This window comes from Patiria miniata, unplaced genomic scaffold (genome assembly GCF_015706575.1).
Source record: "Patiria miniata isolate m_02_andy unplaced genomic scaffold, ASM1570657v1 HiC_scaffold_27, whole genome shotgun sequence".
Lineage (NCBI taxonomy): Eukaryota > Metazoa > Echinodermata > Asteroidea > Valvatida > Asterinidae > Patiria > Patiria miniata.
In genome coordinates, this window is record NW_024037066.1 from 4540199 (window position 1) to 4562027 (window position 21829).

Genomic DNA, 21829 nt, shown 5'->3' on the forward strand with positions numbered 1-21829 from the left:
GGTCTCATCATTTCTTGAATCTATCTAAGGCAGTCAGATGTCCCAGTGATTTCTTGGCATCTTTTTCCTTCTTTGCTTTCTTCTCTTCATCTTGCACCTTGTAACTTTCCTGTCGAAGCTTCTCCTATGAAAACAAGAAACAGAAATACAGAAATACATTTACTTCAAGTGTGGAAGTTAGTCACCTCAGAAATATAACTAGCCCGAACCTCTCAATCATATTCTGCCTCAATGTGCATAACCATTGGCATCCTCAGCCTCAGTTAGCCTCAACATCAACCTCACTCTAAGTGCTCACCACAAGCCTCAAGTCTTAGTCCCAAGCCTATCCTCACTTTCTACATCAGCTTCTCCATAAACCTCAGACTAAGCCACAGCCTCAGTCTTTCCCTGACATCCTCAGCTTCATCCCATTTCTCATAGCCACAACCTTTGCACCCTGAGGTTCAGTCTACTTTCCCACACCAACCTCAAAATCAACCTCCTTGTCCACCACATTCTGAACCTAACTTCCAGCCTCACAGTCAACAGAACCTCTCTGTAGCCTCAATCTTCCACCTCCCCAACTCCTCCATCTGTCCTTCAATGACATCCTTGGGTTTTCATCTGAGCCTCATGAACAACATCATGCTTCCTAAACCATTACCCAACTTTCCAACTTTCCAACCTCACAGTCAACCTCACTCCTCCACCACCCTCAACTTCAACTCACCCTCTTCTCTTCCTCCTTGTGACCCTGTTTCCTCTGCTCTTTCTTGGAGGCAGTGCTCCGCCCCTTCTTCTTAAAGCGAGGTTCAAATTTGGGCGGTGGCTTAATCCCCTTTAACAAAAACAAAGAAACATGAATAACAAACAAACATTAATGAACTCAATCAATCTTAATCTGTCATGTAACACTATAAAACAGTTTGGACCAAGGCTTAAATGATTTTTCGCAGGGGTCCTTGTAATAAGAAAGACGGTGCCATGTAAACTGGATTATGAAAATTATTCCATAAACCTTTTTAGCTCTTCTGTTTTATTCAGTCACTTTTTACTGTCCGTATTTCTTAACAAACCCAAGGAAATTGCTACTGGTGGTAATTTTTCTTCAAACTTTCCCCTCAACCATAGTCATCTTTTTTTTTTACACAATGATAGAGAAGGGGGTTGTTACCGTCCATAGTACTTTGACCTTTGGGGTATTCTTAAGCCAATATTTGGTGGACAGGTGATAAATGGGTAATAGATAAGTGTCAAGAATTGACTGGAATACAGAGTCCACTCTCTGAGGGGGAACAACTAACTCTGAGAGATAAAACACTTCAGAAGACAGGTCAAATCAGACAAGGTCAAAAATTAATACTGGAAACAACAGATGAAGTTCAACCCCACCGGCCCAAATATAACCTCAAAGAATTTGGGTTTACATTTTGATGAAAGGAAAAATTAATCTGGCAGATGATAAAACAGGAGGTCTTGTATTGTATTACTTAAAGGTCAACTTGGGTCAATGGCATTTTTTTGTAGATCACATAAATGGCATTTTTTTGTAGATCACATAAGACTTGGGGTTACAAGAAGGTTATTACACTTACTGTCGGTAAATTCATCTTGCAGTTACTCTGTTTCAGATTACATTTAAAAAAGAAAAAGATTTTCATGACAATATACTTACAAATAGTTCTCGTTTCTCTTTGTCTCGTTGGTCCATTGTTGCTGTGTCGATGTAACCAATTGCTTGGGGATCCAGAGTGATCAACTCCGGCTGAATCTGAGGGAAAAACATGCACAGAAATAAAAATGGTTTCATTTCATTGTTCTTTTTCTTCATTTTGTTATTTTTTTTCCAACAAGCCATTTGTTCACAGAACACTGGAAAAAATTTGTTAAGCAATTTTGTGTACTTACACAATGCAGGCTGAGTAAAAAAAACCCCGAAACCCAAATGTCGGAACCATTGTGTTAGTGAAGTTCTGCATGTAGCTCTTTCAAAATTTAGGATATTAAAGCCCAATTCATAAGCTTTCTTTTAGTATAAGAATCATTCAAATCACTCATGTACTTTTCAAGTTACAGAATTTTAAACACAACCACCGTTTTAAGTTCTGTCCACGGATCACAAAAAGGTAAGTGTTCTTTCAGCAAAAGGAAAACAAATCCACACAGGGATGTGTGTGAATTGTTTTTGTTTTGCTGAAAGAATGCACACCTTTTTTGTGCTCCGTGGACAGAACTTTAAAACAGTGGTTGCTTTTAAAATTCTGTAACTTGAAAAGTATGTGAATGATTTGAATGATTCTTGTACTAAAAGAAAGCTTATGAATTGGGCTTTCATAACCTAGATTTTGAAAGTGCTAAATGCAGAACTTCACTAAAACAACAGTCCCGATATTTGGGGTTTCAGGTTTTTTTTACTCGCCCTCTACCATTTTTGTCTACTTGGACATCATGTCAAATGTAAAGTAATAGTGGCTGGAATCTAAAATCTAGTATCCACTTCATTAAAAAAAAAATCTGGATTAAGTTTACAGGTTGGATGTCCTGTATCATTGCTTTCCATATCAATGATTTCAATGATTTCCATATTTTACCTTTTCTAGGAGAGCCTTGACTTCAAACTCTCTGCGCTGTGTTTTAGACCGGTACGGGTTGGCCTCCAAGGCATCAAAGTTGGGCTCACCAGCACCTGTGCAGACAGGGATCAAAATTTGGAACATAAGAAAACCAAGAAAGTCACTTTGGTACCTAAAATGTAATCCTTATTCTGTGCAAATAGTTGATGGTCCGTCGCACCAGAAAGTGATATATCATGGCTTGTTGCCGAATCACTCAGGGAAGTATTGTGTGAAGAAAGTCTGTGCAGTGATATGTAACTCTGAGGTGCAGGGAAACTATCACATCTAGCACGTTTTGGTGCACTCAAACAAATGGTTGACTTTAAAAAGGTCTTCATAGCATCAGAAGTCCCCTGGTCTGTTTCTTGTAGGTCTAATAGCACCCTGAAAAGCTCATGGGCATAGCGTATAGTTATTTCAATTATACAGACTCCAAACCTCCCGAAATAGGTGTTTCTTACCCGGTAAAAGTAAGCTTGCGTATCCTTTAGAATGCGTGACTCCTAGGACGTCTTCGTAAGGGCAGAAGCTGAGTCCGCTGATGGGGCAACCCAGGGTATGTCTCATGTAGGGCTTGTCTATGGTGGTTGTGCAGCAATCCTTGTAGACCTGAATTCATAAACGAAGACAAAACATCAAATCATATAAATGCAACTGAGGGTGTGCTTGAGCTGTGCATCGGAACCGGGTACCTGAGTACCCGACCGCTGATATCAGGAACCGGTTCCAGATTATGGGATCGGGTACCCGCAGCCAACTTTACAAATTACTCAGTAGTTTCTCAAACAATGAAAAAGAAAGGTTTGGAATGTCATTTGTGGGGAATTTTCAAAATGAAAACCAGGCTACATGGCAAAACAAAACAGCTTTCACGTTTACGATGCTCGCGGAAGTTGCACTTTGCACCAGGAAGCTATTAAGCTCACTGAACACACTTGTACCTTGCTGTATTGACGCACCGATGTGGAAGTATTATCGTGCGGACCTTTATGAACAATCTCAACAGCAACTTCCAAGATTGGAATTTTGGGGTTGGGTTTCTTTAACAGGTTCCCGGGTACCCATGTTTTTTTCAATCACATCTCTAAGCTTTGCATGACAGAGAGTGTGCACCATATGATGTCACCAACTCTAAAACTACAATGCTTCAGAGAAGAAATCGATTTTTCCGTCAGTATTATCTGAATGTCAGATGGAAGAATTTTTTTTTAATCTGGGCTTATCTTATGAATAATCTTCATTAATTGGCTTTGACATATGCAGTCTGTGAAAGAATGGCCTTTGTAAAAAAATATTAAATTTCGAGTAGGTCACAGTAACTTGCTTGATCAACTGGGAATAGGTTTGGAAACCACAAGACGTCCCAAATTTACCTCGACGACGTTGCAGAGGCTGGCAGCCAATAGGCCTCTCTGACTGAAACTGAGGTCTCCGGCCCCACGGGATACACGGTAGACTTGTAGCGGCTTGTAGGTCCGCACGTCAAATATCTTGAGCTGTCTGTCTGTACCGGCTGTGGCCATGTAGCTGAAAGAAAACGAGAAGGAAAATGTCAGATACAGAGCAACCTCTGGGTTATGATGTAAGAAATTACCCACAACACGAGTGTCATAGCTCATTGTCATTTTGATTGTCTCGGCGAGCCAGACTAGTGTTCTCTTTGTACCTATCAGACCGATTGCCTGACTGACTGCCACGTGTGACTTAGACTGGTGAGAGAACCGGGCAGTGCTATTGTATAGGATTACCCTGTAACGTCAATAAATGGGCAATATCCAGTGAATACTTCCATTCTGAATCATTTGAACAGAGTTTTGTAAGCGCTGGGGCCAGCTTTTCTAGACTTTGAACGTTTCTTCATAATATGGAATATGCGTCAGGGTGATGTAAATCAATATTAGGTTGTGCCCTTCACCGACGTATAAACACTGTCTACTCAGTGTGTTACCTTCCGAGTGCAAGTTGGAAAAATCACTCTTGTGGGACTCGAACCCACGACCTCCTGCTTTCTAGTGCAGATGTCTTACCACTCCACCACTGAGTGCGGGAAGAAAGGCACAATCTAATATTGATTTACATCACCCCGACGCAATTCCATCTTATGGATAGTTTAATTGCGGTACCCGCTGCTACATGTACATCAGATTCGAACCAGCCAACCAATCCTGCAAGCTCAGTGGTCGAGTGGTAAGACGTCTGCACTAAAAAGGAGGAGGTCCTGGGTTCGAGTCCCACAAGAGTGATTTTCCCAACTCTCACTCAGGAGGTAACACACTGAGTATACAGTGTTTATTCGTCGATGAAGGGCACAACCTAATATTGATTTCAAAGTTTTCTTATGCAACATTTTGTGCACTCACCAGTAAAATCAAAGCTCTTTCTTAGGTTGCGTCAAAATGGACTTACTTGTCTATGTCAAAATCCGAAGTTGAAGCCACGAAATAACCATTTCAGAAACAGCCACACTATGTTTACAGTGTCTGGGCAGTATTTATAGGTACTGTCCAGACGGGATACGCTTTCATCAATTCAGATTAGTTTTGGTTTATAACAAATTATTTTGAATCTAAGGAAATGCCGGCTGTAACTCACAGTCCTTTCGAGTCGATGGCAAGGGCTCGTACTGCAGCTTTGTGGCACAACATCTTGACCACAGGCTCTCGGACGGTCGGACTCCATAACGTGACTGTGCCTGAAAATGAAAACAAGAATTTAAAGAAATGTACGAAGTTACCTCACAGCAAATACACAAACCTTTATTATTCTACAATCAACATAAGGATTTCAATAAAAAACAAATCCCCCAGCTTTTCAAAGCTTACAGAAAGAGAAGACAACAAGTTTATTGTAGAACAAATACTGGTCATGTTCGTAACTAATTTGATATTGGACCATATTTTTCGATATGTTGACAGCTACCGGGGGTAATTCAATAATTTCTAACATTTTTAGTGTAGTTTTTGCTGAATTTGTAAATTTCTTGGAAAGAATACCATTAAAAACAACAAACCAGGCAGAATTTTCAAAACAACTCAACCCAAAAGAAACTCATGTTTTATAAATTCAAACATAATGATTTCCTTTCAAGTACAAATGATCAAAGGGGGGGGGTGTCTATTTCAACTGATTTTAGAGCTACTCACCGTCAGGATGACCTAGATGGACGATTGCGTTGTTGGGGTTGTGGGTCATTACGTCTAGCCGGCCACATTTTGTGGGAATCTCACTAACCATCTTACCCACTGAAGTGTCCAGGTACTGTAGGACGCCATGAGCATTCTGCAAAAAAAATAATAATAATAAATAATAAATAAATAAATAAACGTCTACATTTCAGGTTTTCAAATAAAACACAAAGGGTAACTGACAAGGGGCATTATAATCATTTTACGAAAGTTGAACGAAGAAATTGACTGGAGCGGGGTTTGAACCTGTGACCTCCGCCTTGCCGTTCTGGTGCTCTACCAACTGAGCTATCTAGCCCTTAGTTGGCGGATCCCAAATTTGTCAGAAGTCATAAAGTTCAGGTTTTTAGATTTTATAGAGTTAATTTCACATTTTCAAATTTTTTTTTGTGAGTTTCAGTGTTCAATGTTTGTAGGCTCTACGAATATTTAAAGTGAAATGTAAAACTTCACCTTTAATACGGGCAGATTTTTTAAGGAAATTTAAGAATTTTCAAACAAACATTTCAGCATGAAAGCTACTGGTGATGATGGTACAAAAATAGGATGTTGGGAGTATTTTCCCATTTATCCATCAACAGACAAATGCCAAAGTACAGAAATGTTTTCAGTTTTCAGTGAAGGAAAAGTTAACTCAACGGGGATTTGAACCCGGTACCGCCAAATGGCAGTTTCAATATTTGTCAGTGATGTCGAGCAATAGAACAGGTTTCATACCGCAGTAGCTAGAAGGAAATGATGGGGCAGGAACTCCATTCTGAGGACATTGTTCATGTTCTTGATGCAGTGGATTTCTACTCCGTGGTTGTCGTACATGTACAGCCATTTCTTCTGGGCAACAGCCAGCATCGTTTCTAAGTGAAGCCATCTGAAACAGAAGATGCGGAAAAGATTGAAAAAAAACTCAACAAGTGTGACTTATTTATAAGTCATCTGTACAGGGTGAGTAAAAAAACACCCAAATGTCAGGACCAGTGTTTTAGTGAAGTTCTGCATGTAGCACTTTCAAAATCTAGGATATGAAAGCCCAATTCATGAGCGTTCTTTCTGCAAAACGAAAACAAATCACATGGGGATGTGTGTGAATTGTTTTCGTTTTGCTGAAAGAACATGCACCTTTTTTGTGATCCGTGGACAGAACTTTAAAATGGTGGTTGTGTTTAAAATTCCGTAACTTGAAAAGTATGTGAATGATTTGAATGATTCTTGTACTAAAATAAAGCTTATGAATTGGGCTTTCATATTCTAGATATCCTGGAGTTTGAAAGCCATTTAAATAAACTGTGACAAAGACGTTCCTTTTCAAGTGTTCATCCCTTGTTACTTGCGATGCGATTTGTGACTGATTTGTGATTGGCTTGTGATTGAGTTGTGATTGGCTTGTGATAGGCTTATGATTGGCTTGTGACTGGCTTGTAATTGGCTTATGATTGAATTGTTACTGGCTTGTGATTAATGTATAAATTGACGTTTACTAACTTTTGATTGACATGTCATTGACTCATGATTGACTTAAAATCGACTTATGAGTTTGCTTTTGATTGACTTGTGATTGACTTGTGATAGGCTTATGATTGGCTTGTGACTGGCTTGTGATTGGCTCATGATTGAATTTTGATTGGCTTGTGATAAACATATAATTTAACGTTTACTGACTTTTGCTTGACATGTCATTGACTTATGATTAACTTATGATCGACTTATGAGTTTGCTTTTGATTGACTTGTGATTGACTTGTGATAGGCTTATGATTGGCTTGTGACTGGCTTGTGATTTGCTCATGATTGAATTGTGATTGGCTTATGATAAACATGTAATTTAACGTTTACTGACTTTTGATTGACATGTCATTGACTTATGATTAACTTATGATCGCTTTGCGATTGACTTTTGATCACAATTGTGTGAGCATGAGATATTTTACCTGACTTCTCGGATGGACTCCATGACGTTGATCTCAAACATGAGTTTTTTACTGACCCAGTCCATGGCCGCTAAGTGACCCAGACGCCCTGCCAGGAGGAGGTGCCGTCCGGTCCTGGTGTAGTTTAGACGGTAGGGTCCAAAACGGTCCATCTTCAGCTCAAAGGACTGAACGACAAACGTACAGAGAGACGCTAAATGTATTTCAACAATTACTCCTCAATCCTTAGAGTTGTTGGGAATAACGGCAGACAGTCATAACAGAATGTGCAGGGCCATAAAATGTGACTTACACTGTACTATATCAACAAATCCCAAGTTCATAGATTGCTTCTTGAGAAACAAAACTCGTAAATCCAGCTCACTTTCTTTTTTACTCATCCTGTGCAATGCTTGATACTTTTGATTGATAACCTTCTTTTGCTATTAAAAAGCAAATAATTTTGTTTCTGCTAAATGAATTACTTTGATTAGCCAAACCTGAAATTTGGCTCCAAGTCCAATTTGAGTATCAACCCTATAAAGTAAAAAAAAAAAAACCAGCTTGACGACAATGTCCAAAAGGTTAATCTAATCCATTAGCAACTGTACTACATTGTAGTACATTGCTTTTTATTCACTGATAAATCCATAGAACAATAGAGTAATTGGTTGGTTTTTGGCGCTACGGGGACTAAAAGGTAGGGCGGTTTTGGGCGGTATAGTGAATAATGGTTAAGACCATACATTCAGTTGCATCCCCCAGAAGTCCACCAGGACGGAGGACAGAGCATGCTGTAAGAAATGGCCAGTAAACTGGGCCCAATTTCTTGGCTCTGCTTACAGTTAGCGAAAACTCCCTGCTTACTATAGCAGGAAATTCCGTGCTTATGGTAAGCGCATTTCATGCCTTAGCGAGGAATTTTGGCTTCTGTGCATGCATGCATCCTGTAAGTAAGGATTCTGTGCTTACAGGGCTAGCTAGCACATAATTTTTCTGCTAGCGCGGTTAGCGCAAAATGGTGATCCTAAGCGCGGAACTCTGTGGTAAGCAGAGCCATGGAATTGGGCCCAGGTTCTTTTCAGAACCACACAAAAGGCATTTGAGTACATGGTAACACCACAAAACCCTATAGACGAATCCAGGCACATGATCATACATGTACATGTTGTACATGTACATGCATGAGGCCCCCTTCAATGGAGAAACCATTGTGCATGCTATTGTACAAAGCAACAGCCCTGTCACAGATTATCTGAACAATAGCTAGCACAATGCTTTCGCCATTGAAGGGGGCCTCCATGATAGAATTGCAAATTGCAATGCAAATCTTCCCACTTTCACTTCATTTTCACGTTGTTTAATAAATATGGAGCTACATTCACACGCAAACAATGTGATTGTTCTTGGTTTAGTTACTTTTGTAGCACTTGCGATGTCCACAGCTTCACTAATATCTTGTTGAGTGATCTGGTACGTCTCTTCCCCTTCATCTGCTTCAAGGAACCTGGATTTCGATAAAGTCATAGGAAATGACAAACATTTAATAATTGTTTACTGCTGTGATGCGAGATATGACGTTTTTAACACCCAAGGGGCGCCCCAAGGGGGGTTAAAAATGGCATATCCCACATCACACATCGGTCACATGATGATCAGTCACATGATGACAAAATTGCAGCTATTAAATTTGAATCATGTGACTTCCTTTATGAATCTGAGTGGTTAACATAATTATCACGTCCAGTGAAATTGGAGTGCTGCCTGCACACCTTTCCGGTGATATCGGATCCGGTGAAATCAGTTGCGAACAAATCAAACATGTTTGATTTCATCCGGTCGCCCGGTGTACGGTCAGATCGGTCCGAATTTCCAGCGCACACCTCTGTACGATGGCCCGCTGATCTGATAAACCAGTCAAATTGGAAAGGTGTGCACCGGACTTTAGTGAAACTTACTTGTGTGCCATTACCATTGTGCACCAACATTCAGGTGGTTCTATAGTATTTGTACACATTTCTGATGAAAACAAGTTGTTGAGTCACAATTTTTTGTGACTCGACTCGAGTCCCAAAGGGTAAATGACTCGACTCGACTCGAGTCACTGTGAGCAAGTGACTTGACGTCATGGTTCGACTCCCACCTCATGGTTCTAGAACGCACAATATACTATCCAGGAACCGGATTTTAAACACATTTTCCAATTCGTTGTTTCATCATTGGCTTTGGGAGATTTCTTATGAAGCTCTTGGTTCGAACGCCGGCTAAGTTTATGTCCTCCTTTTATAAATTTTGGTAGATACCGGTAGTGTTCAAATATTCGCGACTCGAATTGACTTGAGCAAAATATTTGACTCGACTCGACTCGGCTCTACCTTCCTTGACCTAATGACTCGACTAGAATCACAAAAATCAGTGACTTGTTACAACTGTGGGATAAACCAGTTACCCCAAAATCTGGCCATAAAAAATTGTGTATTGCTTACCCGCTGTCTTCTGGTAGGAGTAGCTCTGTCCTAGCGGCTTGTTTGGAGGCTAGTTCCAACCGCTCCTCATAACGTTTCAAACTCTTTCGCACTCTTAAATCTGGCATAGATTTAGCAGTCTGTTGATGAGAAATTGTGGAGGAATAGGGCTTTGAAAAATCACCCACATGTGGAAGAACTGCTCAAATCAAGAGTAAAATGCAGAGTACTAGAAGTTAACATTATAATTCGTATGACGATTGTCTTCAAAAGTGGGTCCACTTTCAAAATGGGAATCTGGTTCATTCTGTCAGTATTCCACCAATTTCTTTTTTTTTAAACCCTGGTTAATAATCCAACTGAATTGAAGTACATGTAGTTTGCCTGTTTGACGTTTTCTTCAAGACTGACAAAGAACATAAATACTTCTTATTTTGTTCTGGACAATGTTGTTATTTCCAGATCCTGTCCGGTATTTCAGCAAATTTCCCTCGAACAATGCAGCGGAACACAGTCTTGAAGAGAGGGTTTTTAAGCCCATAGATCATTGGGTTCAGACAACTGTTAATCAACAAGATAGTGAAAGAAACCGGAAAGATCTTTTTGACCATGGCCGTGTCTGCCAGTGTGTTCAACAAAAGTACACAGATGTTCACAGGCAAAATGCACACAACAAAGGCGCCCACCACAAACAAAAGATTCTTGGTCACTTCAACTTGGAGTTTGTTGCTTGGTTTGGGATGCTGCATTCTCCGGTTGCCATAGACTCGCATTTCAATGGGAGCTAAATGTTGAGATCTCTTTGCGTGGGTGCGGATGCGGTAAAAGATCATCACGCAACTCCAAGTTATGAGACAGAATTGAATGGGAACGAGACAAGCCATGTAAGCTATGGAGCAGCCTTTAGAACTGTTCTGTGTGTCCACAACGCAGGACAGATACACTTCATCAAGTCCGAGTTGTAGGCAACCAGTGAGGGCTGGGATGAGCACAGCACACGTGGATACCAGCCATGTCAGTGCAATGGCTACAGCAGTACGTCTCCGGCTAAACAACTTGCTGTATGTTGCCTTACTCACACTAACAATTGCATACCTGCTGATGGCAATGCAGGTAAGATTATTAAGGCTACATCCAAAGCAGAGTGTAAACAAGAAACCTGCAACGGTACAAAAGGGCATCAATGCAGGCATGTGCTCTGTACTGAGAAGTACGGCTGCATTTATCGGAATAACGTAAGCACAGGTCACAAAGTCAGCAATGCTCAAATTCAGCACAAACATGTAGGTTGCATTCCAGAGTTTCTTGGATAAAACCACTGCAGCGATAACCAGTGCATTGCCAAATAGTCCCAAAACTGAAACTACAAGAGCAACAGCAGCTATGATCTGCCGCTCTGCATAGCTAGAGTACACCTCATCATGTAAGGAACTTGTGCTGTTACTTAAGTCATCCATTCCAAAACACCGTAGTCAAGCTCAGAGCTCTGAAACAGTGATTACTGGGTGACAATTTTAAGATCAGACCTCTTCAATCATGTGAACTATTTGGTTCATCAGATGAGTGCCTGTTGCCATAGATACGCATCACTGAAGATCCTGTCTCATGATTTCACAAACCAATAGAGTTCAGAAACAGCCAACAGTCGAGTTTTCAGTTTGATTGTTCACTGAAACGCCACAAGATTTTGGCCCTTCAAAATCTGAGATGACAGAAGACCCATCTTAGTTCATACAATTAAGGAAAGGAGTTCATTCACTTGTTGATGTTCGCATGCATACACCAAATAACAGTAGGTCCACACAATGGTATCACGTACATCTTTTAACTGTGCCTCTTCTGATGGCAGACCAGACGAACACCCACGCAATATTAACAAAAACGAGTATTAGATCCAAATAAATGTGCACCATCTGACTTGTAGCATGTCATATGAAAATCCGACTCGTATGAAAATCGGACTCTTTTTCCCTTTTATTGGGTAAACCCTCTCATGTGACCGGTCCTTCTCCTAATTATCTATGCATGAGCATGCGCAATACCACCAATGAGTCCGTATTTCATAAAACCTAAATTCATGCTACACCGGTACCAATACATGAGCATTAATGAGTATTCAAATATTCACGGTATCTGCCGATTGTCTACAACATTGTTACATTTCACAAAATGCAGCATTTACTGGTGGCGTGTGATATGATGACGAACTGGAATTGGATGAGTGGAGCTGACGACAAACAGGCTTTTATGAAAACTGAAAATGATAAATTACACACTGAAGGGCCATTTGGCCAACATACTGGCACATGTAACAGATTAATTCTGCGAAACAAATTAATCAAACTCGAATTGCTCAATTCACGGCAAATGAATTGGGGCTACACAGAATCATTTTTCCCCCTTAATGACAAGTTTCCAAGAAAACCAATTTCTGTCTCTCATTAAAAATCAAGAGAACATTCCATTTTTGTTGAAAAGACCATTAAACATTACATGAGCATGATACACAAATTCCAAACAATGTTTTTCATAGCCAGCATGACTAATGGTTCAAATTACATCACTTTGAATTAAAGGGAAAATACAACATTTGCAAACTCAAAAAATAAAACTACCAAATCATTTTGAAATACCTTGCTGGACTGTTAGTGAATGACAGTGTAAAGCATCCTGTAAAATCATGGCACCTGGTATACTGTCATTTTCAAGAAAAGTGGTATTTTTGTATCAATTTCCAACGCTGGTCGGCCGACCAGCGTTGGAAAAAACTGGCTTTTTTCAAATACTGGCCCCAATTGACCATCGCACTTGTTTGCAATCGATTACACACCTATGAACGGGTACAAGCCAGCTAAACTGGTTCCCTGACCTTACAATTCCCCAATGTATGTAAACTGCTCTGTTTCTTCTGATATGGAGTCAGGGAACCAGACTACAGGAAAATGATTGTTTTTCTTGGTTTTTATAGCATTTTCGAACCCAAAACCTCAAAAAAGTCAGTGTAACTATATTTGCTATATATTTCCAACCCCCCAATTCCATCCATTTCTGAAAATTACAGCAAAAGCAAATGATGTATATTCCCTTTAACAGACTTCATGGCTGACATGGCGTGTGTTATATCAAACCAACAAAGGGCGTCACTGACTCGATCAACAACATGTAGATCAACTGTCTTTCACTTAACAATTACATTGTAATATCAAGCCAGACGCACAGTAGGCCGCCTACATGAGATCAACAGAGTAGAAGCTTTGCTGTCACAAATATCCCCCAAACCTGCAGCACTCTTGAGCTACTAGGTTGATTATCATACATGCTGCCAGTCTGCAAAGTGCAATAACACAGTCATGAATAACCTCTCCCAAAGGTTTCTGGCTACGCGCCAGTTGGCGGAATAGTTTCGAAAGGGGGGATGAGGGGGGGGGGGGGGCTAAAACTCAATCGGTGATAGGGGGCGCCCTTTCCTATGTTTTTCTCCTTTGTGTTACACCCTATCCTGAGACCCCCCAGTTACGCCGCCTATGCCATGACAACTGCAATGTACATGTATGTACTATGTACATGTAGGCCTTCCCGATGATTGAAAGCGATCATTCACTCCTGTTATTTCCAGAGACGATAGACTACAGAATTAATTTCTTTTAGAGCTTACCCTAGATATAGGCCAAAGAGTACACTAATTCGGGACCTGCCAAGAGTGGGGGGGGGGGGATGCCCCCCCCCACCCCCACCAAAGGAAAAAGGGGGGAGGGCCCAATGGTGAAGTGCGAGAGCAAACCAGCCATCGTTCATCCTCCTGCTCCTAGCGGGACTCGCGCGGTGCACATTGTAATAAATTTTTCTTAAATTGATAATGATCTTAGACTTAAGCGTCAGAATGAAACTGTCATTTCTTTCCAGTACAGGAAGTTTTTGCAAATCTTCATGGTCAACATTTTGCATAGACGGTATATAATTTCTATTGGACATACATCTTATAAACAAACACCAACATGTTCAAGTTTTCAGGAAGGAATTTAGCAGAAGTCTTCTTTTGCTGTTTACGACATTCCTGACATCCTCGAGGGTACAGGCTCAGATGGAAAACTTTCTTTTTCCCTCTGCCAACACGGAACATTCTGGGTCATCTTTTACTTTGTTACAGAAGTGGCATAGTTTTAATTTACCACCCTAAAGGTAGCCTTGGTCAAGGCGCTAGTTCTTATTCATCCCGGCCGTAGCGCGGTAAACGATATCCTCGCTAGCGCTATGCATGCGGTGCATTAAAAATACAGCGCGAACAGCATAAGCTTTTGCCTATGATTGAACCAAGGCGCTAGATTGGGTCCAACTGATTTGCATAAAAATAGTGGCCGGTGAGGTCGCTGTTCGCGCTGTATTTTTAATGCACTGCATGCATAGACATATGACTGCATGCATAGCGCTAGCGAAGATATCGTTTACCGCGTTACGGCTGGATGAATTTCCAAGAATAAATCATTTATATAATGCTAGTATCACTTGAGTAGCTACCAATAATTGTTTTCAGCCATTTTTTTTTTTTTTCTAAATTTGACATATCACTTTCAAAGTGCCAACCATTGGTTTGATAGCTGCAAAACAAACTTAGTGGTGATTTCAGAAAATTGAGAACACTTAACAAGTTAAGACAAATGACAAACTTAGGTAGCCGAAGTGTTGTTTAAAAACTCAATAAAAGGAGAGGCACTGAGCACTGATCTTGGCCCAGCGGTGGCGTATTGAAAACATCAAATACAATCAATTGTATGCAATGAATAAAGCTGACGCAACAGATAGTTTCCGGCCAATACTGATGTGAATCAGGTACTGACGTGTTTTTATTGCTTTGAAGTAAATCAGTTTACAGACATTGTTGAGTCTATGTACAATAAAACTGGGGGGCAGATCACATGAATGAAAGGTCATATTTTTTAAATGTTGGTTCCGCCTAAACGTTTGGGGAAATTTGTAAGTGGATTTTGAATTTGTTTTGTTTAAACATAAGGCATGCAACTGGGAATTTAGAAAAAAAAACGAGGAAATTCCAAAACACACAAGACTTTGTACAGTGTTTTTCAATTTGTAATGGCATTCATGAGAAGTAAAAAACGAGGAAATCAGCGGATCCAAGGAAAAGTTGCATGCCTGAAACATGTAAACGTCACATCCTTAGCTCTATCCTGGCGGCTTGTTTGGAGGCTTGTTCCAACTGCTCCTCATAACGTATCAAACTGTTTCGCACTCTTAAATCTGGCATAGATTTAGCAGTCTGTTGATGAGAAATTGTGGAGGAATAGGGCCTTGAAAAATAAAATCACCGAAATGGGGAAGTACTGCTCAAATCAAGCGTAAAATGCAGCAGAGAACTAGAAGTTGATGTTATAATTCATGTGACGATTGTCTTCAAAGGTGGATTCCCTTTCAAAATGGGAATCTTGTTCATTGTGTCAGTATTCCACCAAATTAAAAAAAAAACAAGTCAGGTGTGTTTACAAACACAAATGCCCCGCAACCGTGACTGTTCCCATGACATATAACACCACTCTTTTAACATCAACTTACATGTACCTTGGTCACATGGAACATTCATTGACAGCATTAGTGTCTTCTGTAGGTTTTATATGAATTAATCCCTAATCCCTATAATCTCAGAATAAATACAAGATTTCTATTGTTTTAGCCACTGTGAACTTGACCCTTGACCTTTTGGCCCCAAATTCAATAGGCTTCTTAGGATTACCAAGAACAATCCACAAACCAAATTTGAAGTTCATATGTTAAGTATTTCTCAAGTTATCGCGCTGACAAGATTTCTATTGTTTTAGCCACTGTGAACTTGACACTTGACCTTTTGACCCCAAATGCAATAGGCTTCTTAGGATTGCCAAGAACAATCCACAAACCAAATTTGAAGTTCACATGTAAAGTATTTCTCAAGTTATTGCGCTGACAAGATTTCTATTGTTTTAGCCACTGTGAACTTGACCTTTGGCCTTTTGGCCCCAAATGCAAAAGGCTTCTTAGGATTGCCAAAAACAATCCACAAACCAAATTTGAAGTTCACATGTAAAGTATTTCTCAAGTTATTGCGCTGACAGGATTTCTATTGTTTTAGCCACTGTGAACTTGACCTTTGGCCTTTTGGCCCCAAATGCGAAAGGCTTCTTAGGATTGCCAAAAACAATCCACAAACCAAATTTGAAGTTCACATGTAAAGTATTTCTCAAGTTATCGTGCTGACAAGATTTCTATTGTTTTAGCCACTGTGAACTTGACCTTTGGCCTTTTGGCCCCAAATGCGAAAGGCTTCTTAGGATTACCAAGAACAATCCACAAACCAAATTTGAAGTTCATATGTTAAGTATTTCTCAAGTTATCGCGCTGACAAGATTTCTATTGTTTTAGCCACTGTGAACTTGACCTTTGGCCTTTTGGCCCCAAATGCGAAAGGCTTCTTAGGATTACCAAGAACAATCCACAAACCAAATTTGAAGTTCATATGTTAAGTATTTCTCAAGTTATCGCGCTGACAAGATTTCTATTGTTTTAGCCACTGTGAACTTGACCTTTGGCCTTTTGGCCCCAAATGCGAAAGGCTTCTTAGGATTACCAAGAACAATCCACAAACCAAATTTGAAGTTCATATGTTAAGTATTTCTCAAGTTATCGCGCTGACAAGATTTGTCCGGACACACACACCCACACACCCATACTTGTTTCACATGACTAGTGTGGACTTTCCATTGCTTTCGTGTAGTTAAGAAAAACCAGTGAAAAAACTCATTTTTCTCAAACTGTGAAAACTCTTTCAACCCAATTTTTTTTCTATGATTCCCTTTAGTGTTTCTCTTCATTCTGCTACAGATAAACCTAACCCAAAAATGCCTCTAAACCTGTTTTCCAGAAATGGGGAAACACTGTGTGGACGTGGGGTAAGTCCACACAACGTCGGTGCTACCTACATTATGTGGACGTCTTTTGTTCGGAAGTCCACACTGCGTATGTAAGACAAACTCACCCACCCACCCACACACACACCCACACACCCACCCACCCACCCACCCACCCACCCACCCACCCACCCACCCACCCACCCACCCACCCACCCACCCACGGAAGGACAAGGCGGAAACAGTATGCCCCTTCGGCTTCGCCGCGGGGCATAAAAACAATGGTTAATAATCCAACTGAATTGTCCGGATGTAATAGTACATGTAGTTTGCCATCTGTTTGACGTTTTCTGCAAGACAAAGAAGATAAATATTTCTGTTTTTTTTGTTCTGGACAATGTTGTTATTTCCAGATCCTGTCCGGTATTTCAGCAAATTTCCCTCGAACAATGCAGCGGAACACAGTCTTGAAGTGAGGGTGTTTAAGTCCGTAGATCATTGGGTTCAGACAGCTGTTGATTGATAAAAAAGCAAAAGCAGTAGGCACGATCTTTTTTACGATGGCCGTGTTTGTCAGTGTGAATGACAAAACTACACAAACACTGTAAGGCAAAATGCACACAACAAAGGCGCCCACCACAAACAACAGATTCTTGGTCACTTCAACTTGGAGTTTGTTGTTTAGGTTGGGTTGCTGCATTCTCTGGTCGCCATAAACTTGCATTTCAATGGGAGCTAAATGTTGAACTCTCTTTGCGTGAGTGTGGATGCGGTAAAAGATCATCACACAGCTCCAAGATATGAGACAGAATTGAATGGGAACGAGACAAGCCATGCGACCTAGGATGCAGCCTTCAGAACTGTTCTGCGTGTCCACGACGCAGGACAGATACTCTTTGTCGAAGCCGAGTTGTAGGCAACCGGTTAGGATAGGGATGAGAACAGCACACGTGGGTACCAGCCAAGTCAGCATAATGGCTACAGCAGTCCGTCTCTGGCTAAACAACTTGCTGTATGTTGCCTTACTCACGCTAACAACTGCATACCTATTGATGGCAATGCACAGAAGATTATTAATGCTACAACCAAAGCAGAGTGTGTACAAGAAACCTGCAACGGTACAAAATGGCATCAGTGCGGGCATGTGCTCTGTACTGAGAAGTATGGCTGTATTTATCGGAATAACGTAAGCACAGGTCACGAAGTCAGCAATGCTCAAATTCAGCACAAACATGTAAGTTGCATTCCAGAGTTTCTTGGATAAAACCACTGCAGCAATAACAAGTGCGTTGCCAAATAGTCCAACAATTGAAGCAACGAGAAGAACGGCAGATATGATCTGCCTCTCTGCATAGCTAGAGTACACCCCATCGTATGAGGAACCTGCGCTGTTGTTGCTTAGTTCATCCATTCTCAAACAGTACAGTGAAGTTCAGAGCTCTGAAACAGCGATTACTGGGTGATAATTTTAAGATCAGACCTCTTCAAACATGTGAACTGTCTGGTTCATCAGATGAGGGCCTGTTGCCATGGATACGCACCACTGAAGATCCTGTCTCATGATTTCACAAACCAATAGAGTTCAGAAACAGCCAATGGTCAAGTTTTCAGTTTGATCGTTCACTGAAATGCCGCAAGATTTTGGCCCTTCAAAATCGGAGATGACAGAAGATCTATCTTAGTTCATCATAAGGATATCTGCTGGTAACACCAGGCAAAACTTGAAAGTTTTCCAACAAACAGCAATTGCAACCTGTTAATTTTATAACCAAGGCAGCAATTCCAAATCACACGCTGGGTACATCAATAAATTAGGAAAGGATGTCATTCACTTGTTGATGTTCGAATACACGTTTTAAATAACTGTAGCTCCATGCAATGGTATCAGGTACATCTCTTAACTGTGCCTCTCCTGATGGCAGACCAAACGAACACCCAGTCAAATATCGACTAAAAGGAGCGCGAGTTCTTTTTCTGTGGTTCTAGAGCACCCATGAGTATTCAAATATTCATTTGTTTATCTGGCAATTGTCCAGGACATTGTTACGTTTCACAAAAGGCAGCACTTAATGGTGGCGCGTGATAGATAATGATGACGGACTTGAATTGGATGAGTGGAGCTGACGACAAACAAGCTTTTGTAGAAAACTGAAAATGATTAATTGCACACTGAAGGGCCGATGCTTTCTGTATGGCCAACATAATGGATCCATTCTGCGAAAAAAAATTAATCAAACCTGGAATCGCTCAATTCACTGTTCACAGCAAATGAAGTTCGTGCTACATGGACTTGTTTTGTTTTCCTTAATGACAGGTTTCCGTGACAACCAATTTCAGTCTCTCATTAAAAATGAAGACAAAATTCCGCCTTTGTCGAAAAGACCAATAAATTTCAAATGAGCATGATACACAAATTTCAAACAATGTATTTCACGGCTAGCATGACTAATGATTCAAATACATCACTTTGAATTGACAGATTTTATGCCATCTTTCAGTGCAACGAATGAATTAATAATCACACAAAAATGAACAAGCTGCCTTCGTCCTCTACTATACAAAAAATGAGGGGAAAAAGGAAAAACAACTAGTACTTTCTAGCACTGATCAAAAGGTAACCACGGACTATCTATGACAAACTTGTCATAAATAAAATACCTGTTCTACATCCTGCATAATTTGTTCTACATATTGTATTAAACTTTGTTCAGCATTTGGCATACTTTGCTCAAGAATTGAAATAGTGCATAAAAATAACAATTTGAAAGTGAAGTTTTTACATAACCCGTCCCTAACCTTCCCAAATTGGTCCTCCAAACTCCTAGATGCAATAAGGAGGATTTTGCAGGATTGAGGCTATATGGCAAAACTGAAAGGCTGATTTTAGAGGATGCACTGTGTCAAGTTCTAGGGCCCGAGCTTGTGTTGTTTATTCTCAGCTGTCCATAAACTTAGGCCTAGATTATACTTAAAATCCTCCGCACTGCTCCAGGATGTCACTGGCCCTGCCTCAATATATTGACAGTGACTGCTGGAGGATTTTGGAGGATTGAGGCAATAGTCACCCCTCCAAGAACCACATACATGAAATAACAGATGATTTTGGAGAATTGAGGCTGTTTGCAAGTTTAACATGGAGGCAGTTGGAGGATGTTGCAGGATCGAGGTTGAATTTGCGTACAGAATGACAGCCTGATCAAGACATCAATTCACATTGACTTAAAATGACGTGCAATTTCAAGACTCATACAATTTTGAAGGGTCTGCAATTTTGATCCTTGCAAGATCTTTTTCAAAGGTTATATGTTCCGAGAAAATTTTTGCCAGGAATCAAAAGCCACGCCCTCTAATTTTTCTTTTGGTGGAACATTTCAAAGATGTTATGTTTTAAGTTTCAAAAACTCACCACTTTATTTTTCTGTCCTCGCACATATTTCTTGATTTTTTTCTCTGAGAGGGGTGGTGGTCCTTCAAATGGATCCTTCTTCTCCCTCGACTTTAAGAACTCTTTCTTCCATCTTGGCTCCTCTTCTTCACCTTCTGAGACGGGCCTTTTTCGCTGAGCTTTCCTGGTGTGCTGCTTTCCCGAGTTTGGCTTACTCTCTGCCTCCACAACATTTGTGTCAAAATATCTGGAGGTTTTCTTTGGATGCCTTTTCTGCATTGTAGAAAAAACATTAATATATAAAATCTGATTTATTCCCCTATTACTTACAAATAAGACACCCCCCTCAAAAAAAGGGGGGTGGGGAGGCACAATTCTCACCAAAAAAAAGTAGGGCGGGGTATGTAAAATGTTAGAATAGCTTTAAAAAAGAATGGATTTATCCAGACAACACTTCGATAATTGTGTACAAAGTCTATTGGAATTTATGGTCTTTTTTCATGTTCGGGTTGTCACGTGCGCCTTGCTGACTGAGTGACAGAAGAAATGATCCAGCGTGCGCGTGATCTTTTCGATGTTGGAATTTAAATACCCAAATGTGTGTAAACGACCCTGGAAATTACACGAACAATAGACGTCTAAAAAATGCAGGACTACTTTTCTATGGCTTTACAGAGGATGAGTATGCTTCTTCAGCCTAAATAACCTACAAATAAAGTTTAAAATTGAAATTTAAAATTTGACAAAGTTCTACATTTTCGGATACACACTCCGGAAAGATTCCCATATCTGGCCATCATTTGTCACCCTGTGCGTAAACTGTATGAGACTGGTCTGAAAATAAATTTCTAAGTGTTTTCTCAGTAAATACTTTAATATTTTCCCTGCTAAATTTGACTTTTTAGGACACATTATCACTTTCTGATGGCAAGGGCCTAGGGCAAAATAAAAAAAAACTGTTAAGCATCCCCGCGTAGCGCCTGCTTCCTTTTTGGAGGCCGCCTCCTCTTTTTTTTTTTTTTTTTTTTTAACCGAAAAAATGATTAATTTTAAACAACAGTGACATCATTTTGGCCCATATACATATAAAGCTGCTATGTCATTTCCTGAGTCCAATGGCGGCCATTTAAAAAAAAAATGCGCAATAGCCGTAGCCTTGTTGCCATTTTGTGATTGGTCAATTAACGACGTTCGGTTGTTCGCACAGTTTAACAACTCCAATGCGAGTACGACGTAGTGGCGTGCAAAGATCCTATAGCGCCGCGTATACCCATAGCGGCGCTATAGGATCTTTGGTGTCGTGTATTGTCTTTATTGGCAAAATAAAAATGAACGAATGAAGTAAACTGTAAAGGGTTGATTTATTTTAAAATTAAAATAATAATTAAAAGGAAAACCAGA

General features: G+C 40.3%; 3 protein-coding genes across 3 annotated transcripts in view; all 3 read right to left on the reverse strand.

Moving 5' to 3' along the window:
- LOC119734299 (WD repeat-containing protein 46-like) overlaps positions 1-21829 on the reverse strand; it is a 23672-nt gene continuing 1843 nt past the window's right edge. The window contains exons 2-14 of the mRNA XM_038207726.1: positions 20450-20701; positions 10172-10290; positions 9105-9192; positions 7707-7873; positions 6500-6650; positions 5741-5876; positions 5190-5289; positions 3971-4124; positions 3059-3206; positions 2574-2668; positions 1658-1753; positions 713-820; positions 1-124 (exon numbers count right to left, since the gene is read on the reverse strand). Of these exons, the coding sequence (XP_038063654.1) occupies positions 8-124; positions 713-820; positions 1658-1753; positions 2574-2668; positions 3059-3206; positions 3971-4124; positions 5190-5289; positions 5741-5876; positions 6500-6650; positions 7707-7873; positions 9105-9192; positions 10172-10290; positions 20450-20701 (1731 nt within the window). The 3' untranslated portion in view covers positions 1-7. The remainder of the gene's footprint in view (positions 125-712; positions 821-1657; positions 1754-2573; positions 2669-3058; positions 3207-3970; positions 4125-5189; positions 5290-5740; positions 5877-6499; positions 6651-7706; positions 7874-9104; positions 9193-10171; positions 10291-20449; positions 20702-21829) is intronic.
- On the reverse strand, positions 10583-12718 carry LOC119734303 (melatonin receptor type 1C-like). The gene has a single exon (XM_038207729.1). It carries the CDS (start codon positions 11605-11607, stop codon positions 10603-10605), a length of 1005 nt encoding a protein of 334 aa, XP_038063657.1. The 5' UTR covers positions 11608-12718; the 3' UTR covers positions 10583-10602.
- Positions 17324-18771, reverse strand: LOC119734302 (melatonin receptor type 1C-like). Its single transcript, XM_038207728.1, has one exon. It carries the CDS (start codon positions 18452-18454, stop codon positions 17447-17449), a length of 1008 nt encoding a protein of 335 aa, XP_038063656.1. The 5' UTR covers positions 18455-18771; the 3' UTR covers positions 17324-17446.

Excerpts from the sequence above, each read along its gene's own strand:
- LOC119734302 (XM_038207728.1), bottom strand. The coding sequence starts at position 18,454 with ATGGATGAACTAAGCAACAACAGCGCAGGTTCCTCATACGATGGGGTG.
- LOC119734303 (XM_038207729.1), bottom strand. The coding sequence starts at position 11,607 with ATGGATGACTTAAGTAACAGCACAAGTTCCTTACATGATGAGGTGTAC.